General features: G+C 40.7%; 1 protein-coding gene across 1 annotated transcript in view; it reads right to left on the bottom strand.

Moving 5' to 3' along the window:
* The window catches only part of LOC136863481 (sodium-dependent proline transporter-like), a 206,613-nt gene that overhangs the window by 152,422 nt on the left and 32,792 nt on the right, over nt 1–21,399 (bottom strand). Inside the window, exon 4 of the mRNA XM_068225959.1 lies at nt 2,903–3,075. Within this exon, the coding sequence (XP_068082060.1) occupies nt 2,903–3,075 (173 nt within the window). The remainder of the gene's footprint in view (nt 1–2,902; nt 3,076–21,399) is intronic.

Consider the following 21,399-nt stretch of genomic DNA (forward strand, 5'->3'; position numbering starts at 1 on the left):
GTATAGGGTCTTATTATAATGACTTTGATCGCATGTAGTTCGCTTTAAGTAGAAGTAATTATATCCCCTCATAATTCCATTATCCATCCGTTTTGAAAGAAAACTATACTTATAAGTAATGAAAAATGCCAAATAATAACTAGTGACACTAGTGGATAAGACACGCCATATAATCAACACAAACAACTTTGATCACAGGGAAATGCGATATCATACTACAAAAATATCGAAGACTCAGCTTCGGCCTACTCCATTCTCGTGGTTACAGCTGAAAAAGAATCACAATAACTCTGCATCGGGGATTTATAAATAAATTCTCGGGGTGATCCACCTAAAATAAAATAACAAAAGGGCTCTTTATAAATAGTCGAGGTGCAAAATAGGAAATATGCAGCACCTCCATCATCTACAATTCTTATTGTCAACATATTGGTTAGTCACTCATTACTAGGATCTAAGTAAAGAACGTTGCCATCTCCACCAATAATCATATCCATATATACTGCGAATTAGATGGCCCTAATATACTATCATTGTGTGTTTTTATATGCTATCACATGTGGATGATCTTAACGTTGTCTATAACCTCGTATAAGTTCTTCATGAAGACATATGCTTGTTAATTACATTATTCTCCAATAATTATGATCAGTTATTAAAAACAAGGTATACTCTACGGAGATTGTACATTCAGAACAATATCAGACGCATGATCCCGTCTACAATTATTTCTCAATGAATAACTTATCATTACACTGACTTCTCGAGGATATTCGTATGCTGCAATAATATGATGATCCATTACTACCGTAGAATTGCATACGTATAAAACCTATTCTCACTTAGTATAATTTATCATTTATGAGGACTCCGCTATTACCTTACATCACTCATACGTATTTCGAAAACCATTAACTCTCATACTTGTACTATACATTCCTATCTAAACCTATCATAACTACACTTGAGTATTTGCTTCCAAGATCACGTCTAATACTACTCTTGTTATCTTTCACGTCTTGATTATCAACCTACTATATCTTGAGTTATTGTAATTCCTCATGAAGACTCTAACTTAACATTCTCATACTTATTTGGTGATTCCTATCTATTCATTCAAATTTACACACATGATAGCAAATACACGCAACTATATAGGGCTTGTTAATCATATGGACGATCTTCTCACAATTATCCTCTTCCATGCTATACATGATTTTCCTATTTATTACAGAAACTTACACACAAATTAACATTTATAATTTGACGACTGAAATGTCCTTGTTATATAATATACATTCCAGAAAATATAGCCCGTTAATCACTTTTATATGAAGCCTCAAATTACATATTCTGCTTATTTGTATGTCTTTGAATATCCTATAAATCCCGTCAAACTACTGTCAAATTTGAATTAAAATCATATTCTAACTTTACTGGTATTAGATTAATTAAAAATGCATAACAAAAACGTAAATGAAATTAAAAATATGCGTGAAAGCTCGGTAAGTTAATATATATCGACATAAATGGAGAGACAATAATCGTAAGTTTTAGAGAGAAAGGATAAATTAAATCTGCCACTTATCTTATGTAGAACCAGCCCTGTTACATGCTGGATCACTGTCTGTCGATCATGGTGTTGTTGCTTTCTCCTCCGGGCTTTGATCCATTAGCCGTTGTCTCAGCTTACAGATTTAAAACCAATCCATGGTCACTTTTTCATAGCTCGTATTTTATAGATATATTTTGTGATCGCAGAGTACCTGAAATCTCAAATAGGCGGCGTTAACACCATACCACATAACTTAAATACTATTTTACCAATATTTTGTGTGTACTCACACCTAACTGGATCGCAAGGCAAATTTAACACGCAAGCCAATAATATTCACATTTCCAAATCACTTTCGTCCATATTTTGTAATAACTTAAACACTTCCAGTCTTCTAAACATTCCTTGCGCTGTATACAACGTTAAACCGCGGCTTATTTTGATCACATTTCAACGTTCAACATATATATTACTTCCGACAATATTATGACAATCCGACAATCTTGTTGCCTACACTAGCCTTTGTGCGAGGCTGTATCCGCTCTTACTAATAATTATTGCAACTGATGATTCACGGAGTAATTATACAATTTTCTATTCCTTATTCGTAATATCATTTCATTCAATATTGTCTTAAATAACGTATTACCACATTTAAATTACGACCTTGCTAATACACTGTCTGAATATACGCCATAGAAGTTGGAACTGCCTGATTCAATCATTAGTTTATTTTACAAAATTTATGCACCAACATACGGCGGGTGAACTGAGCCTTGCACAAATGTAATATTTAAATATTTTACTCTAATTTTTGTACTTCGTCTGCATTCTTGTCGATATATGCCTTGGATTGGCCTGGAAATTAAACTGTCAATGTATCGTACCATGACATAGACATCAGCCATGACACACTATGATTATTCCACGCTCTCCTACTTTGCCCATGTGCGCTCCTATACAAACACACACATTCCGGTCCGCCATGTTCCCTTCAGTGTCCAGTGACAACCTGCTGCACTACACCATACAATAACATTCCATAGGTTTTCCATCTGACATCCACACAAAAAGGTCACAATAATCCTTGGACGAACCGGGAATCGAATACAAGGTCTCCGGAAGCTACACCTACACCACAGAGCTGGCCTCACATTTCCAGAACGTAACTAATGCGGACTTTGCGATATGTTTACCATTCATCATGATCACAAACGACTCACAGAAAGTAGGCCTCCACATGCATTTTTCCACAATAATTTATTAGTTGTAAATTTCATTGAAATTGTCTGTTAGTTAAAAGTTGTTAGTAATTGATGTGGTACACGATAGATGTATAGTACTTACCCCTGGAGCACCGCGGACATAGCAGGTGTTCAGATCTGCCCAGGCAGGGTTACATCGGCTCCATGGGACTTCGGATCCGAAAGAGGCGACAATGTAGAAGACGGTGTACGACATGATCACATTATAATATATGCACACAACCAAGGATACGGTCACCATGCTATACCCGACCCCTGTAATGAAGACAACACACTAGAATGAATGTTTTCAGACTTCTATGCTTCTTGGATACTTTTAATAATTGACACATAATAACCGAGGTGGTTGTGAATTAAAATTGATGAGAACACTGTATCATACAACCCGCATTGTAAGACGATATCTGGGTTACTAATTTAACGGATAGCTCGTAATTTGAAGTATAAGGGCCATTCAAAAATAAACGAGCCGGAGGCTATAAAATGAATACCTGTACTGATATTTCAAAAGTATTACCCGGCACTCTTGAAGCACATGTCCCACTGAGACACAAGGTGGGAAATGTCCGTCTCGTAAACTTCCCGAGGCTGCCTCGTGAACTAGTTCCGAACGTTCTGCTTGACGCCGTCGTCCGAAGTAAATCGTTTGTCTCTCAGAGCCGTCTTTAGCACACCTTGATTTTTTTGGGTCATGGCGGTCCTGCAAGCTTCCACTGGAGACTATCGTTTAGACTCGGGTTCGAAGTGATGACACCATGTGACGTCTCCAGCGACCACTCGTAACACGAACTCATCCCCTTCCTTGGCATAGCGCAGCAGATGTTCAAGAGAGAGAGGACCATTTGACATGCTTCCTGTGCTGGTTGAATACTGTGAGGCACCCATCGTGCGCACTTTTAGCGAAATTTCAATCTGTCCTAAATGATGGCCTGAACACTTCCGACGCTTACCCCGACTCTGCTGCAATGGCTGCTACCGTAACTCGCCGGTGTTGCATAATGAGGGCATCGACCTGCTGGACAATGGCATCGGTAATGCGGGTGGCGTTCCACACCGTGCATCATCAGCCAACGACATCCGTCCTTCCCTGAATCGCATGTACCACGCCTTGACACTTGCAAAGTACATGGCAGTGTCTCCGTGCACTTGTGCCATTCCTCGATGAATTTTCGTTCCCTTCACTCCTTCTGCTGTCAAGAAACGCTCTACAAACCATTGCTCTTCTTTTGAAGCCTCCATTTCACTGTTGTCAGCATGACTGGGTGCAGTGGGCGATCAACGCGTGATCGCTCTGTCGTCACGTGGTGTGCACCCATGTTCCTCCAGCGGCGAGTTTAGGACCTTAACGCTCTTGTAGGAAACGCACCTTTTTCGCAGGCAATTGCATTATGATCCTTTCAGTGGTTTACATTTTATAGCCTCCGGCTCGTTTCTTTTTGAATGGCATCATATTTTGACGACTTTATTTGTGGAATGCGAATTTCGCAAAACCGTGAATTTCTGGGTAACGCACACCCTTGTCACTATGTAATCTCCATAAATCTACAGAGATGCAGGCTATAATTCGTAGTTCGATGTGAAACTTCAGAAGTTCGTGTCCTCTTGATGAATATCATCCTACTTCTGTTAAATGTTCAAAACGATATTATAATCGTAATGAACAGAACTCGTTTTTCTTCTACAAAATGTCCCATTACATACACGCTGGTTGAAGTATCCAGAGCTCGTGACGCAGCATTAAGATGCAGTGTTCAATTACTCAGCGTGTGAAACTGCAGAGGGAGGTAGGTGAAAGTAGTCTGCGACGAAGAACTAGTTCTCCACAGAAGAGTACCTTACTGGTTGCTTTCACTAAGGAAATGCCTTTTCATGCGAGGCCTAGTGTTTACAGTGCACTATGTCTCCCGGTATGGGCTAGAGCAATTTTGTTACTTTCACTGGCCGCTCTCAGTCACATCATTGGCCTTGACAATATGAAAATGGCTGACGTATGAGCGATGCTAGTAACTCCATTCCTTGTGCAGACAGACCCTGCTATGAATGGTGTGAAAATGTTGCTCATAGGGTCGGTTGGTGCATGCACTTCAGTGGGCTTGGCATACTGATATGTAATAGCAATTTCTGGCACAGTGAGGAAAGTAACAGGAAACTACCTCACTCCTCTTATCCTTAGTACACTTCTTCAGTAATGCCTAGGCTATCCATTACAGCTGATAGTGGAACTGTTGAGGATCCAACCAGCCTTCGGGCTGAGGACTGATCATACGCACCACTAAGGAATATATGTTCTAAAGCGGAGTCTATCTCCGGTATGTTACCGATTCCTTTGGCTGCTCATTGACAGCCTACAGCCGACCAAATAAAATCGGCTTCGGTGTTCAGAGGCCTGTAAACAAACAAACCCCCTCCGGTTAACCATAATATTTATTAGTGTAAATTTCTTAAGTTATATGAACGCCGTGATTGAGCTCAAGGAATATCCTTTGAAAAATCTACATTTTGTGCAACGACATATGATAGCATTCAATACACGGGGTGTCACATTCGCCTCTTGGTTGCACCTCTGTGTCCTGTTTGGAATGGATTTCGTCTCATGGGGATGGATGAGTCACCGCACTGATGGCCATCTCACTACCGACCAATACTTCCTTATCATATTAAATTTTATACTGTAGTAACGAGCGCGTGAATGTGCTTATAATTATTGCGAGGTGAGCGATTTACAGCAAAACCTATAATCAGTTACCATAAGTCAACTTGTTCAGGGATGGTTTCCTCCAACATACCGGTTGGCCTGCTTGGGTTCACGACATGAATCTGATTGAAAATACGTCGGCTAAGGGGAAGCGTAAGGTAGGGAGCCCATATTTCGTCCCGTTTGGCAGATTTGGACTTGTAGAAATTCAGGATTATTATGGGCAATGCTAGAAATTGGTATATATAGTACTTAATTCATTCTCCATTTACGGTCAGGTTACAATGAAACTGTTATAACGTAAGGTAGTCAATATTTGACATAAACACTACAAAACTGAACTACCAAAAGTCTGTTCGTAATTTCATCTCGAACCAAATTTATGAAAAGTACAATTAATTTTAATATATTTTTCCTTTCTAACCTTACCGAAAACTTTCCCTACAATGAATTACTTGAAGATCATTTATAAATAATATTTTGTTGGTAGCTTATTCTGTTTAACGTAATCTTTCAGCATTGCTCCTGGAATGTTCAACGCTTTACTTTCACGTTTGTAACCATATATCTTGTCCCTCACTGTCTTAATAGCCTATCTCACAGCCTCCTTATCCCACTGCTTGCGTTTTCCAATCCGAAAATAATAACAGATTTCAAAAATAAGAAATAAAATAAAGGGGGACGAAATTACGACGAATCTCCGAGTTATTATAATGACCACTACAGAAACTCACGCTAACCACTCCCTGTAGCGCTTACACGCCAGGAACTACACCACACGACTGAAATGCAGTCCAGTATTTCATACACATATCAGTGCTCACTGTAGGAATAACAGGCTCTTTATTTGAATGCTGGACTAAATCACCTCAGCATGAAAAATGAATCCTCCTTGTACACGGAAACTAAACGTGATACACACAACAAACTCGCACAAGACAACGGGATGAGGCTACGCGTGTGCTTGTGGCTAAACATTAGGTACCAACAGTGCAAACTAGAAATCCCTAGGGGGGACGAAATTAGGTGCGGGGACGGAATTTGGCACCCCTACCTTATTATGGCATTAAAATTGAAGAACTCCACAATATCAAAGCATCTTTAGGATGTGCAGTAAGAAGAGTTGGATAGTCTCTGATGTATATCCCGGGAGCCTGACTACCTCCAAGTCCCATTCCATTAGGGAGGTAAGATATACCTATTCCCGTACGAACATCATCCGTGCAACAATCCTCTTCAGTACAGCCATCAGTATCGTATACACAGTCAATCACCTCCTACACTTGACATTGGCACCTCGTTGCCCATGGAGTACGTCACATGTTGTAAGCTGGCTTGTGGATTTACTGTATAAGATGTGCGGTAAACCGTCTGCACGCATATTACTCATTACTGTCATGGGCGGAAGGGACGATTTATTCGAGTAGCAAAAAGGGATAATTATTATCTTCTTGGGCAAAACTGATAGTATTTCTGAAATAGCACAGTTTGTGAACTGTTCGCTTGTTAATCTGCTGTAGGTCAGTGGAAAAATAGCACCATCGCGAACGACCGACGTGGAAACTGCAGACTACTTACTATGTTCCATTGCTGTGAAAGGTGGACGTCCGCTACGAAGATGTGTGAAGGCCTACTGGCACGTTGCAATGGATCAGTTACCGCCTTAAAGAACCAGGTGACTATGAGACGTGTGTCTAAAATGACGGTTCAGTGAACTCAACTATGTATGAGATTTCGAAGCAAATGGATAGGTGCATAGACGGAAAGGGCCTCAATCAGCACCACAGTATCGGAAATGGACCTCCACTGGTTGGAAAAGGGTTTCCTTCTCCCAATAGTCCCATTTTCTGTTTCATCGAACAACAGATCAGGTATCATATTTGCTCATTACTCTGGGAAGGCTGCATTCATGCGGAGATAGCCTGCCCAAACACTTGCTATCTGCAGACAACAATAGAAACCAAAATATCAAAATAAACTCATGCCTAAATAGCAACAGAAATACAAAGCATGTGCAAGATTCACTCTATAACCAATATTTTCATAATGTATTGGTGCCATTCCCAATAATCTCCACTGTTCATTATCCACTTACACAGAGCTTAAAAAGGTTGTTCTCCTGAATGACTGCCAAATTGTGAGGAAGTTCCTAGGCCCAAATTCTCCTCTTCATGAGCTGTCCTCTCAGCATGAGGATCTAGTGATTAGTGAGAGACAATAGTGAAGCGAAGCTTTAGCCCAAGTGTATATAATAATGTACAACTGAATTGTACCAGTATAATTATCTGTAAATTTATTCTATGATGGGTGACTCCTTGCAACTATCGAGTCAGTTCAGAAACAGCACCGATTTATTACGTAAAAATAAAGTAATAATAATATTGATTTATTTCTTCCCATAAACTACATTAATGGTTTTCGGAGACGTTAACGTATCGATCTTTTTTCCTGCGAAAGGATTGTTTCACTCGCCAGTAAATCTACCGACAAGAGGCTGACGCATTTGGCCACCATTCCAAGCCACATAACTGCGTGGGGGTTCGGACCCGCCCAATTAAGCTAAGAAGGTCAGTTATCTACCGTCTGACCTATTCAGCGTAGTAACTTCAAAGTAAATTGACTCACAAGGTTGATGCATGTCTTCTTACTGCTCTAGAACATTTTCAGTTTTACTTCGGAATCTGTGAGAAAAAATCATTAGAATAATTAATTATCTAATTCTGAATATATTTTATTTGAGATACATTTTATCCACTGCCACTTACAGAAATAATATTAGAGCATCAGCACTGACAAATGTTAATACCTATATTGTCGTTCTGTACTCCCTGTGGTTATAACGAGAATGATGATGCACTGAAAATTCTATTTCGTCAAGTGCTTGCACATTAAGTTTGTCAAGTATTATCTTTCCGATATTATTGCTCTAACGATGCACACACAGTTCTGATGCGTCTATAGTTATATAGATGAATATCCAAACATCTTGCTTTAGTGAAAATCAATATTGAAAGAACTACATCCTAACATAACGTTGACCTCTTCTCTGCTTATTTTATAGTTAAAAAAACACCACAATCTACTTTGATCACTTTCCATAATGGAACACCGGAACTTAGTGATAGTGAACACGAAGCTTGAAAATATATTATCACCTGAAACTGACTGCTCGACCAATTTTTTGTAATCAATTGCTGGTTTAATGCGCATTTCTTCTTAACGTAGTTCTTGTAACGGGTTGTGGCACCAAAACGAAATTTCTTCTTTGGAGAAGTGAAATTTTAGCACATCACATAAAATAACGCATTTCTTTCAACACTAACACCATTACTTAGAGTCTCGTGGGCATATTTTCGCCACACGACAGATTGTGAATATTTTGTGTGCGTAGTATTTCGATTTAACTAATTCACCTTTCGTTTCCTAGAGAGCCAATCCTGAAGTGAGATAGGCTAGCATTAGATAAATAAGTGAGCCACCAATCATGAAACATGGTGACTGCTTATTGGGTCACTTGATCACATGATAAACAATATGTTTCTCATAGAAGTGTACTATCTAATTTATTTGTCTAAAATACTATAATCATATAAATGATAAGGAATAAGTGATCGTTAACATCACTCAAGTAATTCGGAGGTTATTTTCTTAGTCTGGTCCCACTCAGAGAGCAAACGATAAATTACTGGAACAATATTGTAGTTGCTCATGAAAAAGCAAATCCAAGTGATTTGAGAATATTCAACTGTTTATGTAGTGGTGGGACTTGCTTTAATAAGTAAAACATCGAGATTGCTTGCCTTTCACAACAGTTGCAAGTACACAAAATAAAGAACAAAAATCCTACGTACCAAAGATACATAGGCTACGTCGCACTAACATTTTCAATACATATACAGAGGAAATTCAATTAAAATATAAAATTTCATATCCCATAACAGGAACAACATACATTATTCCGGAATGTAAAACTTGTATAGTGAATACAAATTAAAATACACTGACTGACAGAGCAAATGCAACATCAAGAAGGAGTGGTTCGAAAGGGATGAAAGTTGGGGAAAAAACAGAGACGGCACGGACGAATAATTGATGTTTATTTCAAACCGATATGCAGGTTACACAATGCGCACGGCATCGACTCAGTAGGATGTAGGACCACCGCGAGCGGCGATGCACGCAGAAACACGTCGAGGTACAGAGTCAATAAGAGTGCGGATGGTGTCCTGAGGGATGGTTCTCCATTCTCTGTCAACCATTTGCCACAGTTGGTCGTCCGTACGAGGCTGGGGCAGAGTTTGCAAACGGCGTCCAATGAGATCCCACACGTGTTCGATTGGTGAGAGATCCGGAGAGTACGCTGGCCACGGAAGCAACTGTACACCTCGTAGAGCCTGTTGGGAGATGCGAGCAGTGTGTGGACGGGCATTATCCTGCTGAAACAGAGCATTGGGCAGCCCCTGAAGGTACGGGAGTGCCACCGGCCGCAGCACATGCTGCACGTAGCGGTGGGCATTTAACGTGCCTTGAATACGCACTAGAGGTGACGTGGAATCATACGCAATAGCGCCCCAAACCATGATGCCGCGTTGTCTAGCGGTAGGGCGCTCCACAGTTACTGCCGGATTTGACCTTTCTCCACGCCGACGCCACACTCGTCTGCGGTGACTATCACTGACAGAACAGAAGCGTGACTCATCGGAGAACACGACGTTCCGCCATTCCCTCATCCAAGTCGTTCTAGCCCGGCACCATGCCAGGCGTGCACGTCTATGCTGTGGAGTCAATGGTAGTTTTCGGAGCGGACGCCGGGAGTGCAGGCCTCCTTCAACCAATCGACGGGAAATTGTTCTGGTCGATATTGGAACAGCCAGGGTGTCTTGCACATGCTGAAGAATGGCGGTTGACGTGGCGTGCGGGGCTGCCACCGCTTGGCGGCGGATGCGCCGATCCTTGCGTGCTGACGTCACTCGGGCTGCGCCTGGACCCCTCGCACGTGCCACATGTCCCTGCGCCAACCATCTTCGCCACAGGCGCTGCACCGTGGACACATCCCTATGGGTATCGGCTGCGATTTGACGAAGCGACCAACCTGCCCTTCTCAGCCCGATCACCATACCCCTCGTAAAGTCGTCTGTCTGCTGGAAATGCCTCCGTTGACGGCGGCCTGGCATTCTTAGCTATACATGTGTCCTGTGGCACACGACAACACGTTCTACAATGACTGTCGGCTGAGAAATCACGGTACGAAGTGGGCCATTCGCCAACGCCGTGTCCCATTTATCGTTCGCTACGTGCGCAGCACAGCGGCGCATTTCACATCATGAGCATACCTCAGTGACGTCAGTCTACCCTGCAATTGGCATAAAGTTCTGACCACTCCTTCTTGGTGTTGCATTTGCTCTGTCAGTCAGTGTACAACAAATGCCCTGAACTCAATAATGTACAAAATGTTAAAATCCCCAAGAAGATGTAGAGAAATGAAACAGCTAATATCTAAATTTGGCCGATGACCTAGATGTTAGGCCCCTTTAAACAACAAGCAGCGTCATCATCACCAATATCAGAATCGGAGACCAAGAGAATCGAAGCAAGGGTACATCCTATCTCCAGTCCTCTGTAACTTACGTTCTAAAGCTAGAAATCAAGACCAAAATTGGCTTTGGAAGAAGTTTGCTTCTGACTTTTGTAACTTCTAGTCTGAAATTCACTGGAGTCTCATAAATCGTTTCATGTTATCGGTACTGGTTTAAGAATCGAAGATCAAAGCATGAGCATGAAAATCAAATTAGTGTAGATGCAGGAAGTAGTAGTTACGTAAAAAATGAAAAGTTTAATAGAGGATAGGGTGGTATGGAAGGCTGCATCGAACCATTCTGTGACCTGATGATCCACACGACAACAAACATGCTACCAATGAGGAGGTGAAATGAAATGGCGCATGGCTTTTAGTGCCGCGAATGTCCGAGGACATGTTCGGCTTGCCAGGTGCAGGTCTTTCGAATTGGCTCCCGCAGGTGACCTGCGCGCCGTGATGAGGACGAAATGAGGATGAAGACAACACATACACCCAGCCCCCGTGCCAGCGAAATTAACCAATGATGGTTAAAATTCCTGACCGTGCCGGGAATCGAACCCGGGGCCCCCTGTGACCAAAGGCCAGCACGCTGACCATGTACCCATGGAGCCGGACAATGATGAGGTAAACCACTTTATTGGGACATTATACGAAGTCCTAACACGTATATACAGCAACAAAGCCCCTATTTCTGCCACATTTTCCGAAATGATGATTACAGCCTCATTCAACTAATTTAAGAATGTCAGATAAAAAGGAAACCAGGACGTCGGCGGAAAAGATTACTCAGGGCGTGGAACTTCCGACAGTAGTTCGACATCCACGATGTGACAGCCCTGATACAGGAAGTCCAAACTAGGAATAATTACTCACCACTTTACTGTGAGAGGAATGCGCCATTAGAAGAAGGAGAAGAAGAATAAGAATTCCCAAATAATCTATACATATAAATTAAGAGTTGTGTCTGTGCATTGCTCAGAATTTAAAAATAACGTTATTTCTGTATTGGTCGCACTGTAACGAGGAAATGCACTTTTTAATTTTCCCTCATGTCTGTCTATGTGTATGTTTGTGCGTGCATCACGAGAAAATGGGTAAAGATAATTTAATAAAAAGCGGTATGTAAATTTGGGGGATAAGGTACTACAATCTAGGCTATAAATAATTGTATTCACTTTGATTAAAATGGTAGTTTAGGGCAAGAACAAAAATTGAATTCCCAAAAATATGTGATATTAGTGGTCCTATCGTAAATACTACATAACTAAAGTTATATAGAATTAAATCTCCGATCATTTATGTCTTATACAGTTTTACGGTACCGGCTATGATAACAGAGATATTCATTATTTTGATTTTTGTTGCTAAGTCCATTGCAACATCGAATCACGAGAAGATGGGTGAACAGAATTGAATGAAAATCTGTATGTAAAGTCTGAGAATAAGGTACTACATTCTAATACACAGTTCAAAAAACTTAGGGGAACATATTTTTGACCGTATGCCCTGCTTCACAAAACAATACCTCACACCCAGGTATATTACCAACTAAACCTTTTTTCTTTACCATTGAAGTATACAAAAGAACATTGATGGATTCGCGTCCATTTTCAGAACACAAAGGGAAATGTCCGAATACTGGCGAAAACAAAATGATAACTGTCCTCCAGGGTGGATTTTTATCACAGTTGGAGAGCTTTAGTATGGTGTATGTCTTCCACGAGCATTTATCACAGCTTGGCACCTACGTGGCATGCTCCCTATAAGACGACGGAGGTCCCATTCTTCGAGGTCTTGGAGAGTCTGTGGTGGAACAGGACGCCCACGAACACTTCTGTCAAGTCTATCCCACACATGCTCGATGGGAATGTCTAGTTCTCGTACGACAGCTCTGGTGATGCGCTCTACATGAGCCCTGGCATTGCCGTGCATGAGTACGAATTCAGGGACAACACCGTATGCAGCAACCAACACATGCTGTATCAGTATCTGCTGGATGTATCCCGCAGCGGTAAGATTACGACGGACGACGACAAGATCCGTACGGCCATCAATAATGATGTCACCCCACATCATCAGAGAACCTTGTCGGAATCGGTCGCCTTCCTGGACAACATTTGGCATGTACTGCTCACCACGGCGTCTCCATACACATTGACGTCCATCACGTTGTATCAGGGGAAATCTGGACTCATCTGTGAAGAACACAGGTGTCCATTGGCGAAGTTGCCAGTTGACGTGGGAACGGGCAAACAGAAGGCGAGCTGCGCGATGTTGCTGAGTTAAACGGGGCACTCGAACAAGACGTCTGGGTCGTAAGGACACTTCTCTTAACCTGTTCTGTACTGTCTGGTCAGACACCGTGACTCCAGTGACCCTCCTGAGGTATTGTTGTAGTTCTCTGCCAGTTGCTGAACGACGCCGTAACGCACATATGGTCAGATATCGGTCATCCTGTGGGGTTGCCATGCGTCCACGACCTTGTCCAACCCTCCTTGTGAACTGGCCTGCCTCACTGTAGTGATTCCACAAGCGTTGAATAACTGACAGAGAGACATTGAGATCCACAGAAACACGACGAAAAGTCCATCGTTCCTGGATCAAAGTGACGGCCCTTGCGACTTGAAATTCGTTAAGATGTCTCATGGGATGAACTGGTTTACGTACAACGTGCTCAAATGACCGCTGTAGTCTGTGTATCTCACAACGATACGCGGACGCACCGCTATTCACTTCGTTTTGAGGGGTCACCTGACAATTTAATGCATGGCTACGCCTACAGATGGAGTATAACTTTCATTTGACATACCCTGAGTAGCTAAGTTCTCAAGGTATGCTGTACGACTATTGGTACCCCATCTACCACATTAACGTTCACATACCAGACGTTTCAAAACATGTTCCCCTAAAAAAATTATTGGCTTTACGTCACACCAACACAGATAGTTCTTATGGCGACGATGGGACAGGAAAGGGCTACGACTGGGAAGGAAGCGGCCGTGGCATTAATTAAGTACAGCCCCAGCATTTACCTGGTGTGAAAGTGGGAAACCACGCAAAACCATCTTTAGGGCTGCCGACAGTGGGGTTCGAACCCACTATCTCCCGAATACTGGATACTGGCCGCATTTAAGCGACTGCAGCTTAACATTTTAATTTTTAATTTATTTTTTTAACTGTGTAAATAATTTTATTCGCGCTGGATGAGCTTGTACTTTAGAGGAAGGTGCCTAAAACTTAATTTCTTAAATATCTATGTTATTGGTCCTGTAGAAAAACATTACATACCATAAGTTACAGAGAATATAATTTCAAATCATTTATGTCGTACAGACGATTATAGTACAGTTTGTGAATGAAGACTTTTGTTGCTTAGGCCATATCAACGCTGAGCATTACTGACATGGAATTGTTGTTTAATCGTGTTAACTGGCGATGGTTTTGTCATTATTGTCTTAAGGTTTAAAAGCGCGTGGTCATCGGACCACATCGACAAGGAAAATTGTGAAGATGATTGCAAAAAAGGAATAAACCTTAAAGAAATGATCGTTTGAAGAATAAGACAAGAAGGAGCCATGAAAGAAGGAAGCATTCCCTTTACATTAGATGCCCTAATACCACAGAGTCGGAAGAAAACTAAATGTGAATGTGTAAAATACATAAACCTCATCAAACTGATGAACAATAACACTACATTGACCAATGTTGTGATGTGATTTGTGTCTCCTGCTGCCATTCATCTCGGGCTGCATCCCGACTAAAATAGCTTGGCTGAATATTGGCGGAGAGTAGCTGGAGAGTGGGATAGCTTGTCCCGTCAAAGGCGGGTACTGCACCTAGTTGTATATATATATATATTAATCATATAACAAAACAAATTCTGCCTTTGCCAGGATACTGGCCGCCAACACGTAAGCGTCATTCTCAAAGGACACATCGTATTTCAGTCTAGTGCATTGTGAAATGTACGCCTCCACTATGCTTAACTACCAATAATCCCAATTAATGGACACCATCCAATACTCATCTCTAATAGTACAGATGTTACACGTTTAATTCAGAATTGATTTATTTCATATGTTTTCTGTTTTGGGTATTTTTTGCATATAGTGTACAGTACTTGGTAATTCTGGTTATGGACTTGTAATCACAACACGAAGAAGTTAGATTAATCGCCAGCGTTGAAGAAACCCCGGGAAGTTGGAGGAGTTATCTGTGTATGAAGAAACGAGTCTATATGATTGAATCCGTCAGGGTGAGTTGGAGGGAGGAAGTTGATACCTATATAAGAGTCTGCTTAACGCGGAAAGCAGTCCATTGTCCATTGTCTATTGCAAGTGAACGACAGTATTGCTTGATAGGTACTTATTCACACCTGTTGCGATTATCTAATATCTTGAATTTGGCTATACATGTTGCTTCAAGATGAAATGGATGCAGTTAAAGGTCTTACTGATGAAGCTGAACGGGATCAAATAGAAGATAGGTATTGCAATTCCGTCAATGAGGAAAGCGAATGTAACGAGCGTAGTAGTCTGGATCCGTCAATAAAGGTTATGCCACCTCAACTTTCTATTCCTGGTTTTACTGACCATTTTCAAGAAAGGGTCACATTTGGAGAGATTTTTATGTCTCTTGTCAGTAACAATACAAATATTCCTAAAATTCAGAAAACCGGGCGAGTTGGCCGTGCGCGTAGAGGCGCGCGGCTGTGAGCTTGCATCCGGGAGATAGTAGGTTCGAATCCCACTATCGGCAGCCCTGAAAATGGTTTTCCGTGGTTTCCCATTTTCACACCAGGCAAATGCTGGGGCTGTACCTTAATTAAGGCCACGGCCGCTTCCTTCCAACTCCTAGGCCTTTCCCATCCCATCGTCGCCATAAGACCTATCTGTGTCGGTGCGACGTAAAGCCCCTAGCAAAAAAAAAAAAAAATTCAGAAACTCCGTTATTTGCAAGGTAATATTAAGGGCGATACTAGGAGAGTAATTCAGTACATTCAGTTAACTGAAGAAGGCTTTGATATAGCTTGGGAGTGAGTGGTTGAGAGATACGACTATGATAGGCTAATTATGAGTACACAAAGTTATTGACAATATAATTAAATTACTTTCCATGTTAAACGAGAGCACAAGTAAATTGCGACAATTCTTAGATGTTACGAGACGTAATTTAAAGGCAAAAATCTCTGAAGGAGTACACAGATAGCTGGGATGTAATTATCATATATGTTTAAGTGCAAAGTCTGGATAGCAGAACAAGGAAGGAGTGGGAGCTTCACATTTCAGATAGGCATTTACCAAATTTGCATCAACTGTACTCATTTATGACATAAATGCAATGCTTTAGAAAGCTCACAAGGAAAGATCAGAGTTAACGACCAGAAGTATGATAACAGAGCAAGTCTTACCAAAAGCCAGTTACAATCGTTTATGAATGTTAAGGATCAATGTGCAATATGTAATAATTCCCATGCTGTCCACCAGTTTCCGGAATATAAAGCTTCACAGACTTCTTCCAGGTATGAAACGGCTAAACGCCATAACTTATGTATAAATTGCCTTGTAATGATCACATGGTTAAACAATGCAGATTCAGCGGATGCAGAGTATGTGGCAAGTGGCACCACTCTTTATTACGCGCAGCCAGGAATGACTCCAAGTGGAGTTCATATCATGCATTTAAGGAGACATACAGCATACCGTGTGTACTCTTAGGAGCAGCTAAGGTGAAGGTCAAGGATAACACGCGCAAACAACCATCATGTCGTCTTCTCCTTGACAGTGGTTCGCAATCTAATTTCGTCACAGAAGTCCTTGTCAGAAGGTTAGGTTTAACTCATCGTCAGACAAGAAATCAAATAGCAGTAAAGGGTATTAACAATGTGACGTCAACAGTCACCCAAGTCACCCACATTTTTCAACTGGAATTAAGCTCCATACACAATAGTAATCAAACTAAAATAATGTGTTTGGTTCTACAACAAGTTACTAACGATATGCCTACTGTACTAATTGTTATCTATAAAAGGATCTTTCCACGTGGTGTAAAACTTGCTGATGAAGATTTTAATAAGTATGCTGATGTCGACCTCCTCACTGGGGCAGAAATGTTCTTTGATATTATGTTAGAAGGGAATTTTGACTGTGAGGGATTTCCAGTCCTCCAGAACACTCAATTAGGCTACATACTTGCTGGGGACACCTATCAGTCATATGTTCACCGCAGAAAACGTAGGCCTACAAGTCATGCTCACTTCGTACAGACAGACACATAACATCCACTGATGGAGTGATTCTGGGCTCTAGAATATATTTAAAGTAGAACTCTTACTCAGAAAGAGAAAGCTTGTGAAACCAATTCCTGCAAAATCCAAGACGTTTAGAGAATGGTCAATAAAGTTAGGCCACCATTGAAAGAGTCATCAGTTACTAGGGAGGTCCTTTAACAATGCGAAATCCAAGTTTATGAGACTTGAACGGAAATTAAACTACCAGCCAGAGATGGAGGAAACGTATCAGGAGTTCTTGCAACAATATGAAGAGTTGGGCCATATGTCACTAGTCGACAAGGAGGAAGAAATATTTCCTGATGATACATCCCACCATTTTACATACCACATCATGGTATCATAAAGGAGACAAGTTCAAGAACTAAGCTAAGGTGTGTTTTCCAAAGCCTCAGAACGGAGCGACAATGGAGTTTCATTGAATGATATATTAATAGTTGTGGCAACTGTGCAGGACGATCTGTACTCAATAATTCAAAGCTTTCGACTGCAAAGAATTGAATTTTAAGCTGGCATTGATAAAATATATAGACATATTTGGATACATCCTGACGACCAACACCTCCAACGAATAGTGTGAAGAAGTGACCCAAACAAACCAGTCAAAGAGTACGAACTGAACAACGTCACATATGGAACAGCGTCGGCGCCATTCTTAGCTACAAGATGCCTAATAATATACTGAAGATGAATCAATGAACTATCCTGAAGCAGCCAGGACAGCTGACAGCGATTTCTATGTTGTTGACATACCGTAATATCTGGAACTAATTACTTAAATAAAGCTTTAGGAATACAGAGAGATTTAATAGCAATAATGAGGAGCGGTGGATTTCATCTAAGGAAGTAGACATCCAATCACCTTGCATTATTACAAAACATCACGACAGAAGATGTCGACAAAAATGTTCCATTGAATTTCAACGACAAGGAAAGGACGAAAACGTCGGAATTTTTATGGAAAACATTGACAGATAAATTATTGTTTGATATCCAGCCATACAGGGTAGGTTTAATAAATTCCCTAGAAAAAGTTCACAGAAGAGTGATGCGTTTCGTAACCGAGAATAGGTCGAATATCATTAATTGGGAAAGTCTTGAATCTAGAAGAACTAGAGCCGACTGTGTGGTCTCTATAAGAGCTTTACGGGAAGGGCTGCCTGTAGTAGTATTAGAAATAATTTGGAACCTCCCTCCTACCTATCGAGAAATGATCACAAGCATAAAATTAGGGCCAGAAACCAGTATACGGATATGGGCAAGTTTTCCTTAGTAAACAGAGCCATAAGGGGTTGGAATAAATTACCTGCAGCAGTTTCTGATACATTCCTTTCCGCTATGAAGACATTTAAGAAGATCATTACTGCTATTCTAAGGTGAAAAGTAAAAGCTGTAAATTACAGACACTGAATTTGTGATTTTCTGCATGATTTGGAATGTTAAACTAGTAGTTTTTCTTGTAGTATTCTCACTCCAGGGATGTTTTACTCATGTTGTTGTACTTGTTGTTGGGTAATTACCTATGTTCTTAACTTTGCTTTATTTCATTTCTAATGTTAAGCTAGTGGTAAGCTCAACGTATAGTATTGTAAGCTGTAGTGTTAAGACCTCGAAATACTTAAGTTGTCTGTGAATATGTGTAGGATGATGCTGGATTTAGAGTGTTAAACTAATAGTATTTCTGGTAATATTTTCTTTTCATGGGTTTGCTTGTTGTACTCTTGATCTTGTTGTTGTTGTTTTTGTTGGGTAATTATGTTTTTAACTTTACTTTATTACCACTGTAATGTTAAACTAGTAGTAAGTTCACCGAGCTCGATAGCTTCAGTCGCTTAAGTGCGGCCAGAATCCAGTATACGAGAGATAGTAGGTTCGAACCCCACTGTCGGCTGCCCTGAAAATGGTTTTCTATGGTTTCAAATTTTCACACGAGGCAAATGATGGGGCTGTATCTTAATTAAGGCCACGGCCACTTCCTTCCCACTCCTAGCCATTCCCTGCCCATCGCCGCCATAAGACCTTTCTGTGTCGGTGCGACGTAAAGCAACTAGAAAAAAAGTAGTAAGTTCAACCTATAGTATTGTAAGCTGTAGTGTTAAGTACTGGAAATACTTAAATACTTAAGTTGTGTATGGAAATTTGTGTGATGATGCTGGATTTAGAATGTTAAACTAATACTTAGTATTTATTGTAATATTTTCTTTCCGTGGAATTGCTTGTACTCCTGTTGTTGTAGTTGTTTTTGTTGGGTTGTTATGTTTCAAATTTACTTTATTATCACTTGTAATATTAAGCTAGAGGTAAGCTCAACCTATAGTATTGTAAGCCGCAGTGTTGAGCACTGGAAATATTTAAGTTATGTGCGAATTTCCATATGATGATGCTGAATTTAGAATGTTAAACTAGTAGTATTGCTTGTATTTAATTTCCAAGGAATTGCTTGTTGTAGTCTAGTTGTTGTAGTGGTGTTGTTGGGTAGTTAGGTTTCAATTTTACTTTATTATCACTTGTAATGTAAAGCTAGTAGTAAGCTAAACCTATAATATTGTAAGTCATAATGTTAAGCATTGGAAATACTTATGGAAGTTAAACTAATAATATTTCTCGTAATATTTTCTGTCCATGGAATTGCTTGTTGTACTTTTGTTTTTGTTGGATAATTATGTTTTAACTTTACCTTATTATCACATTACTGTAAATGACCATTGCCGGCAGCGATACTTCCCAATTGCGATGTATTTCTTAATAATAATAAATACTAATAATAACAAACCAGACAACATTGTAACAAAGAGGAGTGTGTTGAGAATGATTGCTTCTATATAGGATTCTATGGCACGTTTAAACCCCAGCATTATCACCTGTAAAATATTTGTGCGACGTGTTTGGTCAGCTGGAATAGACTGGGATGTACTATTACCGCAATATTTAAGAGATCCTTGGTCAAATATTCAGAAACAGTTAGCAACTATAAATGATATCAAGGACGACGGTTTGATCAATCAATCAATCAATCAATCAATCAATCAATCAATCAATCAATCAATCAATCAATCAATCAATCAATCAATCAATCAATCAATCAATCACTACTGATCTGCATTTAGGGCAGTCGCCCAGGTGACAGATTCCCTATCTGTGGATTACCTAGGCTTTTCTCAAACGATTTCAAAGAAAATTGAAATTTATTGAATATCTCCCTTGGTTAGTTATTCCAATCCCTAAATCCCCTTCCTATAAAATAATATTTTCCCCGATCTGTCCTCTTCAATTCCAACTTTATCTTCATATTGTGATCTTTTCTACTTATAAAGACACCACTCAAACTTATTCGTCTACTAATGTCATTCCACGCCATCTCTCCACTGACAGCACGGAACATATCACTTAGTCGAGCAGTTCTCCTTTCTCCCAAGTCTTCCCAGCCCAAACTTTGCAACATTTTTGTGGTGTAGATTACTGTAGTCACGTCCTAATTCGTGAACCATGGGCAACGGCTGAGTGGCCTAGTAAGTGGTCCTGAGAGTCGGGATACCAGTTGATATGGAATGGGAGTGGGCATCTCGGACATATTCTGAGTCATGGCTCTCCTTGTGCTCAGGTGGCTAGGACTATACAATTCACCGGTGGTCCATAATCCGTTAGAGGAGAGATCCTCACCTGGACTATGTGCAAGTAGGGTAGCATCCTGCTTCATGAATTTACCGAGCTCAGAACATTTTAAGCAAGCCTCGGACCTATGGGAGTAACGGAGTCCCACTCCCATTTGACAGGCGAGGGACTCCTTGGAAACAACTTGGCCAACGAAATGGAATTCGATGGGGAGCTATCAATATTAATGGGGCTTATGGAAGAAAGAAAGTAGAACTGGCTGAGTCAGCAAAGAGGATGCATTGGGATGTGCTAGGAGTAAGTGATATTCGGGTAAGGGGAGATAACGAGGAAGAGATAGGAGATTATAAAGTGTACTTGACGGGTGTTAGAAAGGGAAGGGCAGAGTCTAGGGTAGGGCTCTTT

This window comes from Anabrus simplex, chromosome 2, assembly GCF_040414725.1.
Source record: "Anabrus simplex isolate iqAnaSimp1 chromosome 2, ASM4041472v1, whole genome shotgun sequence".
In the NCBI taxonomy this organism is placed as follows: domain Eukaryota; kingdom Metazoa; phylum Arthropoda; class Insecta; order Orthoptera; family Tettigoniidae; genus Anabrus; species Anabrus simplex.